We start from the raw sequence: 18,041 nt of genomic DNA on the forward strand, positions 1-18,041 counted from the left end.
AGGAAGGATCCCTTCATCTAGGCTCTCCCCTTAGGTAGCACCCTCTTCCCTCTACCTCTTGGCCTAGTTGACTGCTGTTCATCCTTCAAATCACAGCTTAATTGTAACTTCCTTAGAGAAGTCTTTCATGATCACCACCAACCCAACCCACAGACTCAATCAAGTCCCTCTCTGGTATTCACTCACACGGCTCTAGCATTTTTCAATTTTATATTTTTATGTAATTATTAGTTAATGTCTGTCCTTCTCACTATAGTGAAAATTTCCTGAAGGTAAGGGTACATGTCTTTCTCACTATCTTCCTAGGGCCTAAACACATGGCCTAACATTTAGAAAGGTTACAGGAAGTATGTGTTGCATGAAAAAATGAACAGATATAAAATTATGAGGATTATACAATAAAAAGAAAAATTCCTTCCTTATAGAGTTTAAAAAGAGATCTTTGGGGATTAGCAGATCTATAGCAGGGAAACATATCCCCAATAATGACACACCACAAAAAGAACAGAATTCAGTTACCAGTTCATCAGAAGACCCGGGCTCAAGTTCTAGTTCAACCAATATAATCATATGTAGGATACTTCACTATACTCTCATTTCCTCTACTGGCAAATGAAGAAAGTAACAAGAACACCAGCACCACGTCCCTCACGGGGCTGCTTTGATAGTAAATGCAAATGATGTGAAAACCCTTGGCACAGATTCTTTTAAATGTATAAATAGTAAGAGAAACAGAATTGTAATAGAAATATAAGTGCATCTTCACATAATAGTGATGGCGGCAATGGTAGTGTCTTTCATTCTGAGTAAGGAAAAATAATAATGGGTATAGAGTGATTTTTACATCTTTTTTAAATTCACTAGGCTTCATACATGATTTTGAAGCATAAGATGCTACGCATCTATGGTATTTTGCTATTCCGCTCAGGTCAGGAAACTAGGTTCAGAATTATGAAAGAAAGGAAGGAAATCCTTTTAAGAATCTATCACATGCTAGACACTATGCCATGTATTTTTGCATTTACATTATCATTTAATCCTCATGTCAACTTTATGAAATAGGCATTATCCCCATTTTTTAGAGGAGAAAAATAAGGCTTGGAGAGGTTGTAGAATTCTTCTAAGGCTATTCACCAGGAAATAGCACTCCCATGGTCATAACCTAGACTTTGCCATTACCAGTAACTACCCCTCTGCTGTAATCACAAATTAACCATCTAATCCCTGACCAACACCTTCTATTTCCATTCATTCCCTTTAGGATTCTGACTCTAACAATTATTCAAACTCTATCAGAACCCATAATCCATTTGATCCTACACCCCTTCCCACTGTCTCTTACCCCCTCTCTCATAATTTCCCTTCTCAGCTCCTTATCCAGCTTAAGTTTCATGGTCCACCATTATAGTAACTGCCTATGTATACCCTTATGACTCTGGCCCCTCTCTTTTCATCATTCTAATCTACAAATTTCAATGTTGGTTAAATCTGTTTGTACCGTACCAATCTCTGTGCAGCAGAACACTACTGAAGAAAACGATAATCATGCTGCCTTGGTCTCAGTTTAAACTGATGGCTAATAAAATTCTAGTAACCCCTTAGTGCTACCCAGCAATTCTACTATAGTCCCCTAAATCCTCTTACTCTCTCAATCTTCTACACAATTATTTCCCACCTTTTCCCCTCATCTCAAACCTCTAATATGACCACACTTTCAGCCAATAATGAAGCCTCCAGAAGACAATGCCCATATGGTCCCACCACAGCTACCAATCTCCCTACTTCTGCACCCATGCACTCTGTCATCTCTCCTTTTACTTGGCTGAACTACCTGTGCTCTGAAGGCCAAACCTTCACATTTATACTGTATTCTATAACTCACTCAAGAATAGCAATCCAGTAATTGTGCTTTCTCCTACAACATCGACTGTTCCCTCTCCACTGGATGGATCTCTAAATATGCTATATGTCTCCATTCTAAAAAAACAAAAAACCCTCCATCAATCCTCCATTTCTCTCCAGCTACCACTCCAATGCCTGCTCCCTTTCACAGCAAAACTCCTTGAAAGAACTGTCCGAAATTACTGTTTTTAATTCCTCTGCTCCTGGTCTCTCTCTTTTTTTTTTTTAAGAGAGAGAGAAAGAGCACATGCGCACACACGACGCAGGAGTCAGGGGAGGGGTTGGGGTGAGGGGCATGGCAGACAGGGAGAGAGAGAGAATCTTAAGCAGGCTCCACGCCCAGTACCAAGGCAACGAGGGGCTTGATCTCATGACCCTAAGATCAGGGCCTGAGCTGAAATCAAGAGCTGGATATTTAACCAACTGAGCCACCCAGGTGCCCCACTCCTGGTCTCTCTGGATTTAATTTAAATAAGGCCTTAGCCTCCACCATTCTTCTGACATTGCTTGTCAAGGTCATCAAATATCTCCTTATGGCTAACCCAATAGTCAATTCAAGCTTTGGTCCTATTATCCAATTTATCAGTAGAACTGACCTAGTTTATCCTTCTTGAAATGCTTTTTTCCCTTAGCTTCTAAGACATCACTCTCTTGTGGTCTACTCCTATCTCACTAGCCACTCTTTAGTCTCCTTTACTGATTCCTCTTCATCTCACTGCCCTGTAAGTGCTGGAGTGCCCCTGAAGTTAGTCCCCAGGCCTCTCTTCTCTAACTACACTCACTCTTTAGATATGCTCATTGAGGCTCATGGTTTTAAATACTGTCAATATACTAACTATTCCTGAATTTTTATTTCCAGCCCAGACATCTTTCCTAACCTCCAATTGCCTATTTAACATAACCAACTTGGACTTCTAGTAGGCATCTTAAGACTATAATGCCCAAAACCAAATTCTTCAAATCTGTTGTCAACTGATTCCATCTCAGTGATAGCGTTTGCTCAAGCCAGAAGCCCTAGAGTCATCACTGATTTTTCCTTTTTCTCTCATATCCCACATTTGATCCACCCAGAAATCCTGTTCAGTAGACTTTAAAAATATTATGGAATCTGATTACTGTCTGTCTCCTCCACTGCTACTATCCTGGTTTGGGGAGCATTATCTTGTGCTTGGATTACTGAAACAGCCCCCTAAATGACCTCTCTGCTTTTGCTCGTTTCCCTAAAGTCTGTGCTCTACACAATACAGCCAAGGCGGTGCCACCACTTCCCACGACACTGTATTCTCCTTACTATGTTCACTCTCCTTATCACCGATACATAATGTTTAATTATTCATATGTTTATTGTCTTGTCTCCTCTCACTAGAATGTAGGCTCCATGAAGCAGAAGCTTTGTTTTATTAACTGTTGTATCTTCAGCACCTAGAACAGGGTCTGGCACAGCAGGCATTCAATACATAGTTAGTGGAGGAAAGAGAGGAGGGAATGACGTAGTCTAGATGTGAACCCAGATATGTCTGGCTACCAAACCTCTGCTCTGCTGCTGATATAAGATTGCTCTTGGTCCCAGTAATAATGCTAACAAAAAAGAAGGGTCTCTTCACTCTAATAAAGGTACCAAGCTTTGTGTATCCTAAGTCCTTTGTGTATGTCTAACGTAATTTTTGCCTCAATATCTCCTGCGCTATTATTTTCTTACCTTTTTTTGTTAAAATGAGTCTTCTTTTAAATTAAAATGGTATTTTATAACTTCATACTCTAACTGAAAAACAAAGGACACTTGCCATAATAATTAAGTTACAACTAGTAAAACTTAAAAAATGTTCATCCATATACCACCTAAAATCATGTTGGCCTATCTCCCATATGGATATCACAACGGAAAAGAGAGAAAACTTTACCAGGAACAATCATAATTAAGAAACAAACCAAACAATTTATTTTGACTGTGGTGGTGGTCACACAAATCTACAAATGTGAGAAAACCCTACAGAATTTAATATGTACACACAAAAATGAGTGCATGTAAAACTGGTGAATTCTGAATTAGATTGGTGAATTCTATCAATACAAGTTTCCTGGCTGTCATATTGTGTTACAGTTATGTAAGATATTACCACTGGGAGAACTGGGTGAAGAGTATAAGAGGGCTCTTGGTATTAGTTTTTACAACTGCATATGAATCCACAACTATTTCAAAATAGAAAGTAAAACTAAAATTAATAAACAAAATCATACATCTTCCCTAGGCCTAAAAATGTAACACTGTACATCAGGAAGATTCTAGAAAATGTGGCATATGAGCTCATAATTTAAGATTAATTTATATAGTAACTGATAACAAGGAGAAAATATAGTGTTTAATAAATAAGTGTTCAGGGGCGCCTGGGTGGCTCAGTCATTAAGCGTCTGACTTCGGCTCAGGTCATGATCCCAGGGTCCTGGGATCAAGCCCCGCATCGGGCTCCCTGCTCGGCGGGAAGCCTGCTTCTCTCTCTCCCACCCCCTCTGCTTGTGTTCCCTCTCTCACTGTGTCTCTCTGTCAAATAAATAAATAAAATATTTAAAATAAATAAATAAATAAATAAGTGTTCATGTAGTGTTATTCTTGCTAATAAGAAGGGAGAATATTCTAAGTGTAGGTAACAGAGGTAAAGGCAGAGAGGATGACTGATTTCAGTCTATCTGAGGTGTGGTAAGAACTGCAATACAACTGCAGCTTGAGGTGTCCACAGGTTAGGGAACTAAGGATAAGAAAAGGAGAAATGGCCATAGATGAGGAGAGAAAGGTAATTTGGGGCCAGTTTTCTTCATAGCTTTGATATTTAAAAATATTTTAGGGGGTGCCTGGGGTGGCTCAGTCAGTTAAGTGTCCGACTCTTGATTTCAGCTCAGGTCATGATTTCAGGGTCATGAGATTGAGATCGAGCACAGTGTGGAGTCTGCTTAAGATTCTCTCTCTCCCTCTCCTCCCCACTCATGCTCTCTCTCTAAAAAAATTTAATAAACAAACTAAAAATAAACAAACTTTTAAATTTCATCCATTGGCAAGGAGAAACACAGGCGATTTTCAAGCAGGGGAGTGACACTAGGCCTATTTTACAAAGACACACTGGGAGTTGGTGGTATTGTAGCTAATGAAATTATGAAAGGGAGAGATCACAGGCAGAGAAGCCGCTGTTTAACATTCCTAAGACAGGATGAGATCTAGAAAGAAGTCAAACTTGGAGGCAGCTGACTTTTTGGTTCCCAAGCTGAAGAGTTAATAAAAACATACAATCATTACTAGTTTATAGGCAATATTTAAAGACAGGAATAAGACAGATAAGATTACTTAGAACAGTCACTAGAGAGCTGAGGGAACTTTGAGAGACACATATAGAAAGGACCTGCTATGGTCTGAATGTCTGTGTCCCCCAAAATTCATATGTAGAAATCCTAACCTCCAAAGATGATGGTATCAGGAGGTGAGGCTTTGGGGAGATGATTAGGTCATAAGGCAGATTATAATGTGCCCTTTTAAAAAGAGACCCCTCAGAGCTCCCAAACCCCTTCCACCATATAAGAACATGCTAGAAGTTGAGAATCCTGCAACTCAGAAGAGGGATTTGCCCAGAACCCATGCTGGCATCCTGGTCTTGGACTTCCAGCCTCCAGAACGATGAGAAATAAATTTGTTACTTATAAGCCATCCAGTCTGTGGTATTTTGTTGTAACAGCCTGAACAGACTAAGAGCTGAAAATCTGCCCTAAAAGACTTAAAAAAAAAAAAAAAAAAAGTCCAAGGGAAAGTAAAGTCACAGTTGTCTAGTCTTAAGGCAAATGGGGGTGGTTTAATGCCATTAAATAGTTTATGTTTCATTAGACTGACAAATATTTTAAAAGACTCATCACATGCTCTTTTGGTAAAAAATAAAAATTCTAATCCATTAGAAGAAATGTAAAATACAGGGGCGCCTGGATGGCTCAGTTGTTAGGCGTCTGCCTTCGGCTCAGGTCATGATCCCAGGGTCCTGGGATTGAGCCCCGCATCGGGGTCCCTACTCCCTGGGAAGCCTGCTTCTCTCTCTCCCACTCCCCCTGCTTGTGTTCCCTCTCTCACTGTGTCTCTCTCTGTCAAATAAATAAAATCTTAAAAAAAAAAAATGTAAAATACATTGATAAAGAGTTTATGAAGTATAATTTAAAATGTCAACATTTTAAATGCATAAACCCTTGACACAGCATTTCCCCCTTTAAGAATTTATAAATAAAAAGAATATAATTTATAAATAAAAAGAATTCACCCCATAGATATACTTTCATAGTGCACAAAGATATAACTACATGCATACATGCGTTATCCACTGCAGCATTATTTGCAATAGTAATAAACCGAATTATTACCAACCAAAAAATGGGTAACAAAACTACAGTCTACCCATATTGTAACACTAACACAAATATTTAAAAGAATGGGGGACCTGAACATATTGACATAAAAGGATGTCTAAACAGACTTCTTAAGTGTGTGTGGGGGGAGCGTTATAGAAGCATATGCATACAATAATTCCAGTTCTGTTAAGAAGAACAAAACTGTATATGTTCATGTATGTGTCACACAGGAGAGATATGGAAGAAAAGGCCATATGCTTTCAACAGCACTTACTCTAAGGGAACAGCAGTGTGAATGAGAGGCTTGGGAAAGAGGGTGAGGCTGCACTTCATACTCTTTATACTCTGTTGCACATGTATTACTTTGGCAAGAATTTTTAAAATACAAATACAAATATAAATACAAAACAAGTTAAAAGAGAAATTTAAAACAACTAGAACTAAAATAAATTCCTAATAAACAAAAAAATTGGCAACTGCCATTCTCACCCTTGATCCTGATCTTTCTATTACCTTTTTTCACAAAGCCACCATCATCCTCTCAGCTACCTAAATTAAAAAACCTAGGGGTCACTGGGGGTGGGGGACTCAGCCATCAAAAAAAAGAAATCTTACCATTTGCGATGACATGGATGGAATTAGAGGGTATTATGCTAAGCAAAATATGTCAATCAGAGAAAGCCAATTATATGATTTCACTTATATGTGGAATTTAAGAAACAAAACAGGATCATAGGAGAAGGGTGGGAAAAATAAGGTAAGACAAAATAAGCAGGGAGACAAATCATAAGAGACTCTTAACTATAGGAAACAAACAGTTGCTGGAGGGGAGGTTGTGGGGGATGGGGTAACGGGTGATGGACATTAAGGAGGGCACATGATGTAATGAGCACTGGGTATTATATGCAGCTGATGAATCACTGAACTCTACCTCTGAAACTATTAATATACTATATGTTAATTAACTGAATTTAAATAAAATAAAATTAAAACAACAACAACAAAAAACAAACCTCGGGGTCATTCTTTAGTCCTTCCTCTCTCTCCCTCTACTTCATTCTTCATTCAGTAAATATTTATTACCAAGCGCTTTCTATGTTCTAAGAGCTATTTTAGATACTGAGAAAACTACATTCTAGTTTGATAGTTATAGAACTGTTTATAGTTTGTCTCAGAACAAATTTGACACACACAAAAAACAAAACTGCCAAATCAACTGTAAGTCCTCTAACCTCCATTTCCTAAATACCACTGAAATCTCCCCCACAACCTAATATCTACTGCTAATTTTCATTGTTCAAATAAGAGACAATGAGAAATTAAATTCCTGTAATTTTATCCTTTCCAAATTCTTCACATCTCTTTAATCCACCTTCAAACTATTAAAAGTGAAGTTGAACATGTCGTTCCTCTTGCAGAAATTTTTCAATGCTTCCATTATCTTCTGAATAAGAAAAGAAACTCTAATATGCAAAGTCCTTCCCAATGCCTGTCTATGTATCCTTTGGGTCCACCTCTCCTCTCACCCTCCAACCCATATACTTCACACCAGCCAGGAGAACTGCTAGGTTACCTAACATCCATATTTTCTCATGCCTCCATGCCTTTAAGGCGTTACTTCTGCTTAGAATTCCTTTTGCTCAACCCTAGCAAACTCCTGTATATTCTTTAAGATTCAGATTTAGAAGCCTCAGTTTTCCTCTACAGTCCTAATGCACCTCTCCACTCCTAACCCAATACCACAACTATTTATAGTAGCTATCTCCTATAATTTCCGTAAGGACAGGCACCACACCTCACAGTCTCTCTGATCCTAAAATGTATTTTAACAGCTAGCATGTAGTAGATATTTTACATCCATCTCATGAATAAAGAATGAATCAATGACTGTTTTAAACAGTGGTGTGACCTTGAGTAATAAGGTGTATAACCTGAGATTTAATTTCCTAACATATAAAGGGAGGGTGACTATATGTACCTTGCAGGGTTGTTCTGATAACTACAAGATAAGTTGAAATTCCTAGCATGCTGTCTGGTATTTAGTAAATATTTAGTAAAAGTTGGCTTAACATACTTTTAGAAATAAGGTTGTACAAGCTACTCAGGGAGCAGAGCCTTTCTATCCTTACTTCTTTGGTAACCTTAATCCTGAATTTCAAACAAATTTAGAATACAGCCTAACTGTAAGCTGGAGTCCTTTATTTTCCAGCTAACAATCTCTTCCTTGGTCAGGCTTTTTTCATGCTAGCAATACTGAACTATTTAACATTCTTTCTCTCATTCAAGGTTTTTGCTCTACTTGTCTCTTTTGTCTACAATTTCATCTCTTCCCTCTTTCCCTCTTAGCTAAATTTTAAAGATACTGGAAAGTCCACAAGAAAATCTAGTTTTGTTTAGTTTCCTGTTTTGCTCTATTAGTCTATAGCAATTATATAAATCTATTACTTAAAGCTGATCATGCCCCATCCACGTTATCGGTCAGTCCTGCAACTGTGAATAACTGCTATAATTTCTTATTTATCTTTCAGTTTTCTAATGCTGTTAAGAATTTACCTGATGATGTCAGTCTTCACTGACAATCCAGCAACATGACTTCATATTCAGACTCCATGCCATACACTTGAATACTGATTCTTAATTATCCTGGATTCTCTCTGCTATTGTGTCATAGGCATTAGTTTTAACTGCAAGCTCTGAAATCTTGTCTTTGAGTTCTGGTTCCCTTAATACTAAGGACAGTCTTGAGCATAAAAGCCAATAAACACTTCCAAATTAACTTAAAAAAAAAAAAAAAAGACATAAAATCCTAAACAAAATTACAAATACTTTAAACATATCTGTAGGTCACTGAGGACACAATTTATATTCCATTATCATCCACCTTCTTTAAAATTTGTATGTGGGATATTGACTAGCCAATTTCTGAATACCCTATTCTGTGTGTGTGTGTGTGTGTGTGTGTGTGTGTGTGTGTGTGTAAAACTTTTCCCTAGGCTCATAAAATTCCCTCTCTCCAAATTTACAATTTCAGAATTAAAAAACACGACAGAACACTACAATCTTGTTTCATTATTGTTGCAATAATGTGTTTTATCTATAGGTCACTGAGGAAACAATTTGTGTTCCATTCTGATCTACCTTCTTTAAATTCCTTATGTGGGTAGTAATCAGTTAGACAAAACACAACTTGGCTTAATACATAAGAAAACTATTTTATACATATTATTTACATATGTTATAGAACATTAACATTTTCTGATAATTTTGAATTTATGTCTAAAAACCTAGCAAAGAAAAGCAATTTTTTAAAACACTGAAGTCTACATTATCTATATGTGACATGGCTCTGAATGAAACCATTTTTAGAGAAAATGGGCAAGATCTATTTACTAAGTTACCTGTAATCACTCCGATCATCAGCTTTTATTCCAGGCCAATCTCTCTTCAGATACTGACTAGCCAACTTCTGGATACCCTGTTAAAATACATATATATACATATTTTATAAAATAAGCACTGTGCCATAAAAGAAGCTCTTTTCCTTAAAGTATATTATTTAGCAAATCTCATCTTTTCAAATGTAAATTTAATTCAGAAGGACCAATGATAAATGGTAGAACATTGCAACCTGGTTCATTCTGGTCACAGTCCTCTTTTGTCTCCATTTTTAGGAAAAGGTGAGTATAAGGCTGAAAAAACTGAAACTTAGTCGATATGCTTTTCACGTCACCAAACTACCTGACCAGCCATAAAAACAAACTACCTCTGGAATATCACAGGGAACACATCTGTCCACCTCCCCAGAGCTCCGATTACACCGCTCAACATCTCAATTCCCCACCATTCTTCTGCTGTGGCGGGGACCACATTTCTAAATCCAAACTCTCATATATCATGAAAGGCAACAACACTTTCAGTTTGGGGCAGATACATGTTCACATGTAAAATTAGTGAACATACCTTGGTGCTAACTATTCCATAGTAGTCATTTTATCTCAAGAAAGATTTTAAGGGTTTTTTTTCCTTTTTAAATAGTATCATGGCACAGATCACTTCAAATAAAGAAATTAGTTTTACAAAGAAATATACCTACTTACTGTTATCCATACAAAATGAAAGTGGAAAAAACAATATTTGTCCACAATAGGTACTGTGGGTACCAGGATTTTAACAGAGAAGACTATTTTATTGGCAAGTGAGATTAAACTACTCACTCTGAACACAGAATGTATTACTTTTAGATGGGAACATATGTGGTCCCCTAACACTCTAACAGGGTTCAATGTACAGGATTAGAAATCATCTACTTTAGGATACTCATCTCTACATGCAACTTCAAACAGAATAAATAAAATGCTGAGATGAAGAACAATCACATTAATTAACAGATTGCCTACTTTAAGCAGAGGCTGCCTAAGTAAAATCAATGCTGCACTCTATATATGGTACCCTTCTACTAAGGTCTACTGCCAAATCAATTTGGCATTAAATCCACTGTTGAATTAAATCCATTGTTGAGTGCTTCTATTTATCATTATTTCAATGAACCCAAAGGGTAGCAGGAACTGTAGAGAAGCTCCTTTGAACCTCAAGTTCCTTCTGAACTTGGCAATAGTTTGGTTTCGCTACTGCAAGGCATTGTGTTTTCTGAGAACTCACAACTGCATATGCACAATACTTGCGTACCTTGCACTTTGGGGAGCCCAATCACTAAGATTTCCCTGAATATGTAGAGTACTTTTTCACCTTTGTACCTTCTTCATATTGCTATTTGCATGAAATATCTTCCCATCATGCCCATTCCTACCTGCTGAACTCTCACCACCCTGCCTTTAAGCTGATTTTTAAGTTTTCTAACACCAAATATTCAAAATTATATATAGGAAAATGTGAAAAATTTTATTTCCTAGGTATTTAATTTCATTTCATCAAAATAGAATAGTTTATTCTTCTTTCTGCAGTTACTAGCTGGAATTCTTTTTTAAAGAGCTACCTCTCCTGAACTATTTGGTTATCCTGAGGTACAGTTCTTAGAAGAAAGGCAAGATAAATATTTGGTTGTCCAGTTTTGCCCAAAGGTGAACAATGGATTTTTAAAGTAACATTATGAACTCATATATTTTAAATAATGGATGTGTTTCAACTTATTGCAGTCACTACTCTTTTGCTTCTATAATTGTTAATCCATGGTAAGGAGTCCCTCCCAGTTGGCTACCACATCATGACCCCAATAAGCTTTGATAGTTTGTTTTCTTTAACAGTTTCCATTCCAGATCTGCAGTAAGCTAGTTTTCTAAGGAATTCTGATTCCTTTCAGAGAGAAACAAGATTCAGAGACCACAATCTAGGCACTACCTTATTCTTCAGGTCTTTGTGTCTTTCTCTAAGAGGCTTTTTGTAATCATTGTATACAAAGTAGCTCACCCTCCACCCAGTTACTGTCTCACACCACCCCCACTTATTCATAATCCTTATTATGTTGTTACTATCTGGTTTAAATATATTTTATCTGTTTACTGATTATAAACTCCATCAAGTAGGCATCTTTTTTTTTTTTTTAAATCACGATGTCTCCAGGCTATAGCAAAGAAGCTAGCATTTAGTTGATGCCAATAACATTCACTAATTGCACAAATAAATACCACCTACATTATTCTATTTCCAATGTATAATACCCAAACTCCTTCTGTGTTTTTGCCATTCTCAGTTAGAAATGTCTAAATCAAAATTTCTCTGGTTCCTCACTTTTCCTCAGGGGAGAAAAAAAAAGTACTAGATTTCTAAGATTATGACCAGGTGGTTTTAGTATAATAAATAAGTGCCTTTGTAAAATTACAGTCAAATTTGACCATTTCCATATTGGAAGAAAACATATGTGTGGATACTCCACAGCAATGAAAACCAAAAGTACCAGAAATTTATTCCATCCCTAGAAGGCACTGAGCATTAATTTTTGTGCAGGTTCAAATAAATGAAAAGAACTCATAATATATGGACAGGAATAAGAAGTATGTAACATAAAATGGAAGGTAACACATAGTTACTACCAAATAAGTGGCAATATGTGATGTAATTCCCAGGTGAGGAAAAGATCACCTGATATTTTCTTAACAACTTACATTTAAATGAAATGATAGCTGACTTATTCAGTTTAATGACTGCCAAAGTGGTTGCAGAACATTTCATACAGATCATAATATATGAGCCTCAGATTATGAGTAGGACTAAGAAGGCAGAATGACAGCACTCAGAATTTATATATAAAACAAATGAACTTGACAAGCATTTCAACACATTTGTTTCTCTTAACTCTGTTAGGTCTTGCTATAACCACAGAGAAATTGGACATCTAAGAGAATACCATAATTTACTTAAGATCATATAACTAGGGGTGTCTGGGTGGCTCAGTCGTTAAGCGTCTGCCTTCGACTCGGGTCATGATCCCAGGGTCCTGGGATCGAGCCCTGCATCGGGCTCCCTGCTCCGCGGGAAGCCTGCTTCTCCCTCTCTCACTCCCCCTGCTTGTGTTCCCTCTCTCGCTGTGTCTCTATCAAATAAATAAAATCTTAAAAAAATAAAATAAAATAAACTGCTTGTTTAAAAAAAAAAAAGATCATATAACTAGTTAGGTTTGAATCAGAATCCCTACTTATCATTCTAAATCTTTGCCAAAAAACCATCATTTTAGAGTGGATTTTATCTAATTCTTTAAAAAATTTCTGAAATTACTTTAACTTATCTTTTTTTGTGCATTGTAAGTTACAATAGCAATTTCTAGAGCTCTGAACCACAAAGTTGAACTGTATTAAACTGAATGAGCCCTTTAGAGATGAGATGAGGGATTCATGAAATAGATAAACAGTGAGATCTTTAGATGAAAGACTTTATTCAAGTTAGTTCACAGAGGCAGGAATCATGACTTCTGTGTGCTCCATGCAGCTGTTCAAGATCTATTCTGTATGGCTGCTCAAGAAATACTCCATGGCCATTATAGGAAAGGTCTTAAATAACATTTCATGTCTCTGAAAGCATTCTATACTTAAATTAAGTTTCCCTTTCAAGTTATACTTAAAGCTACATCTTATGAATAAAAAGTCTGTATACACAGAAAATAAAATCTATCCTAATTAAGAGGCTAAGAAAAATCTATGGCCACAAATTTTCTAAGAAGTGTTTTTTTTTTTTTTAAATCACTCCCCCATGCCACAACATTATTCCCTAAAACTGGTGCACTAGCCATATAATACTTATTTATATTTAAATGAGCATCACTGATGGACCACATTGATTTGATTTCCAATATAGTTTACTCTGCAGCAGTGGTTTCCATAAAAATGTACTATTAATATACTCTTTGGAACATCCAATAACATCCCATTCCAACCTTTTAAAAAGATATCAGTGTCTGATGTAAGACTCGCTTTGTTTTACCTCTCAATAACACTTGCTATATTGCTCTAACAAGTGAAGCAACACAAAGAAAGCCACTGTTCAGCAGACACTGGGAAATGAACTGATGGCTTAACCTTTTGCCCATTTACCACAGCAAGCTGAGCAAGAGTGTGCTCCATGGCTCACACACATTATTCCATACCCGTTCCATCCCCTTAACATACAGAGAAACTAATATTTAAATTTTACTAAGGGTCTGCCATCAGATGGCTCTTCAAAATTATAGGACACCATGTTATTTTTTTTTTTTAAGATTTTATTTATTCATTTGAGAGAGAGAGAGGGCGTGCATGAGCGGGAGCAGGGGCGGGGGGAGGGACAAGCACACTCCACTCCGCTCCCCCTCCACCCCCCACCAACACAGGGAGCCCTACGTGGGGCTCATTCCCAGGACCCCAAGATCATGACCTGAGCCGAAGTCAGACGCTTAACCAACTGAGCCACCCAGGTGCCCCAGACACCATGTTATTTATATGCTATACACATTTTTGTTGTGACATTCCCAAGATTATGCAAATGACTTTTAAAAATTAACAAGTCCATTGCATAAGCAGGACAGTTCTCAAACTGACATAAATTATACAATAATTGTCTTTACTGTTCTTAAATTACTTTAATAGTAATGGAGAACTTCACCCCTACCCTTAAGGAAAGTTTTGAAATATTTTTCATTGTTTTCTGTGGTTCATAATTGCAATCAGCATTAATCAGCATATTATTTTAAAGTACACAATAAACATAATATTAACATTAACCTCATGTAATATATTAAACATTAAATACATATTTTTAGCCTTTTCCTTTTATCAAAAATGAAGATTTTGTTTAATTACATAAGAAAAAACAACATCTTTAAGATTTTATTTATTTGAGAGAGAGAGAGAGCACGAGCAGAGGAGAGGGGCAGAGGGAGAGGGAGAAGCAGACGCCCCACTGAACAGGGAGCCCAATGCATGGCTCGATCCCAGGACTCTGGGATCATGACCTGAGCCAAAGGCAGATGCTTAACTGACTGAGCCACCCAGGTGCCCCAAGAAAAAACAAGATCTCACAACATTTTAAATGACTTATCCTACCTGATTTGAGAACCAAACAATTAAAAAAAAATTTTTAAAAACCCATGAAATTTAACATTCATTCATGATTAAAAACTCTCAAGAAACTAGAAGCAAAAGAACCATTCCTTAACCTAATAAGGGCGTATATGAAACACCTACAGCTAACATACTTCTAATGGAGAGTGAATGTACTGGGAGAGTGGTATACCCAGAGAGGGCAAAGAAGCTCCACACTCCTTCTCATATGCTTCGTCCTATGCATCTCTTCCAGCCTGCAGTTCCTGAGTTATATTCCCACTTAGAAGACTATTATAAGAGAGGACTCTGGGAAGACGGTGGAATATGAAGCAGCAGAAATCTGCCTTCCAGCCCAGACAACAGACTCAATGGTAGAACATATCTCATATGACTATTCTTGAACTCTGAAGTCTTATCTTTTTTTAAAATTAAATTTAATTTTATTTACATTCAATTAATTAACATACAGTGTGTTATTAGTTTCAAAGGTAGGGTTCAGCAATTCATCAGTTGTATATAACACCCACTGTTCATCGCATCACGTGTCCTCCTTAATGCCCATCACCCAGTTACCCCATCCCCCCACCCTCCTTCCCTCCAGCAACCCTCAGCTTGTTTCCTATGGTTAAGAGTCTCTTTCGGTTTGTCTCCCTCTCTGATTTCTTTCTTTCTTTTTTTTAAGATTTTATTTATTTATTTCACACAGAGAGACACAGCGAGAGAGGGAACACAAGCAGGGGGAGTGGGAGAGGGAGAAGCAGGCTTCCCACCGAGCAGAGAGCCCGATGTGGGGCTCGATCCCAGGACCCTGGGATCATGACCTGAGCCGAAGGCAGATGCTTAACGACTGAACCACCCAGGTGCCCCTCCCTCTCTGATTTCATCTTGTTTTATTTTTTCCTCCCTTCCTCTACGCTCCTCTGTTTTGTTTCTTAAATTCCACATATGAGTGAAATCATATGATAATTGGCTTTCTCTGACTGACTTATTTTGCTTAGCATAATACCCTCTAGTTCCATCCACATCGTTGCAAATGGCAAGATTTCAATTTTTTGATGGCTGAGTAATAATCCTGTGTGTGTGTGTGTGTGTGTGTGTGTGTGTGTGTGTGTGTATACACACCACATCTTTATCCATTCATCTGTCAATGGACATCTGGACTCTTCCCATAGTTTGGCTATTGTGGACATTGCTGCTATAAACACTGGGAAGCATGTGCCCCTCTGGATCACTACATTTGTATCTTTGGGATAAACACCTACTAGTACAATTGCTGGATCATACGGTAGCTCTATTTTCAACTTCTTGAGGAACCTCCATACTATTTTCCAGAGTGGCTGCACCAGCTTATATTCTCACCAGCAGTGTAAGAGAGTTCCCCTTTCCCTGCATCCTTGCCAACATCTGTCATTTCCTGACTTGTTACTTTTAGCCATTCTGATGGGTGTGATGTGGTATCTCACTGAGATGCTATCTCACTGTGGTTTTGATTTGTATTTCCCTGAAGCCAAATGATGTTGAGAATTTCTTCATGTGTCTGCTGGCCATTTGTATGTCTGGAACTCAGAAGTCTTTTCAAGGGTTACAACTTCCAGGGGACAGCTTGGACATTAAATGAAATAAATTTCAGCCAATTTCTGCACTTAGTTCAGTAGTAGTTACCTCTTACCTCCCAGTCTAGTGGGCAGGCAGCCATACACTTATTCTTGAAATAGCCTGCAGAAGATAGGGTGGACAGTAAGGGCCCTGTCCTCCATATGTCAGGGATCTGTGCTCTGATTACCGACTGCTGATCGGTAGGTGATATAGGAGGTGGAGACACAGAGGCACCAACACAGAGGTGGGCAGTCATTGTTGCATACCTATCCCCTACTGAAGAAAAGTCAGAGTCTAAGAAACTTTTAGGACACCATTCAAGTGGACCAACATATAAACTGTGGGAGTGCTAGAAGAAGAAAAGAGAGAAGAAGGGACAGAGAGATTATATGAAGAAATAATGGCCCAAAACTTCCCATATTTGACAAAAGACATGAATATAAACAGTCAAGAAACTCAACAAATTCCAAATAGGATGAACTCAGAGACCCACACTGAGACACATTGTAATCAAACTGTCTAAAAGCAAAGAGAGAATCTTGAAGGCAGTGAGAAGCAAATCACTACATACAAAAGGATCTTCAATAAGATTTTCAGCAGATTTCTCAACAGAAATTTGGAAGGACAAAAGATGGAGATTCATATATTCAAAGTGTTAAAAGGGAAAAAATTGCCAACCAAGAATATTATATCCAGTAAAACTGTCTTTAAAAGTAAGGGAGAGGGGCGCCTGGGTGGCTGTCGTTAAGCGTCTGCCTTCAGCTCAGGTCATGGTCCCAGGGTCCTGGGATCGAGCCCCGCATCTGGCTCCCTGCTCGGCCGGAAGCCTGCTTCTCCCTCTCCCACTCCCCCTGCTTGTGTTCCCTTTCTCTCTGTGTCTCTCCCTGTCAAATAAATAAATAAAATCTTAAAAAAAAAAAAAAAAAGTGAGGGAGAAATTAAGACACTACCAGATAAACAAAAGCTGAGGTAGTTTGTAACCATTAGACCTATTCTGCAAGAAATGTTCAAGGAATTCCTGCAGGGTGAGAGGAAAGAACACTAGACAATAGCTTGAAGCTATAAGAAGAAATAAAGATCTCACTAAAGGTAAATATATGGGCAATTATAAAAGCTAGTATTAACATAACAGTGGTTTGTAAATCTACTTTTTGTTTTCTGTATGATTTGAGACTAACACTTTTTTAAAAAAATTGTTACCTTGGGGTACCTGGGTGGCTCAGTCAGTTAAGCTTCTGCCTTCGGCTCAGGTCATGATCCCGGGGTCCTGGGATCAAGCCCCATGTCAAGCTCCCTGCTCAGTGGGGAGCCTGCTTCTCCCTCTCCCTTCGCTTGTGGTCTCTCTCGCTCTTTCTCACATGCTCTCTCAAATTTATAAAAACCTTAAAATATATATATATATATTTTTAAAGATTTTATTTATTTGACAGAGAGAGAGAGAGAGAGCGCACAAGCAGGCAGAGCAGCAGGCAGAGGGAGAAGCAGGCTCTCCGCTGAGCAGGGAGCCCAATGCGGGACTCGATCCCAGGACCCTGAGATCATGACCTGAGCCAAAGGCAGACGTTCAACCGACTGAGCCACCCAGGCACCCTAAAAAATAAAAATATTAAAAAACAAAAAAACGGTTAGTCTTTAAAAGCT

General features: G+C 37.9%; 1 protein-coding gene across 3 annotated transcripts in view; it reads right to left on the minus strand.

Annotated features, from left to right (window-relative positions):
• FCHSD2 (FCH and double SH3 domains 2) overlaps window positions 1-18,041 on the minus strand; it is a 303,487-nt gene that overhangs the window by 157,700 nt on the left and 127,746 nt on the right. For all 3 annotated transcript variants that reach the window (XM_078058511.1, XM_036119468.2, XM_036119470.2), the window contains exon 4: window positions 9,675-9,751. In XM_078058511.1, the coding sequence (XP_077914637.1) occupies window positions 9,675-9,751 (77 nt within the window). The remainder of the gene's footprint in view (window positions 1-9,674; window positions 9,752-18,041) is intronic.

Source organism: Halichoerus grypus, chromosome 11, assembly GCF_964656455.1.
Source record: "Halichoerus grypus chromosome 11, mHalGry1.hap1.1, whole genome shotgun sequence".
NCBI lineage: Eukaryota > Metazoa > Chordata > Mammalia > Carnivora > Phocidae > Halichoerus > Halichoerus grypus.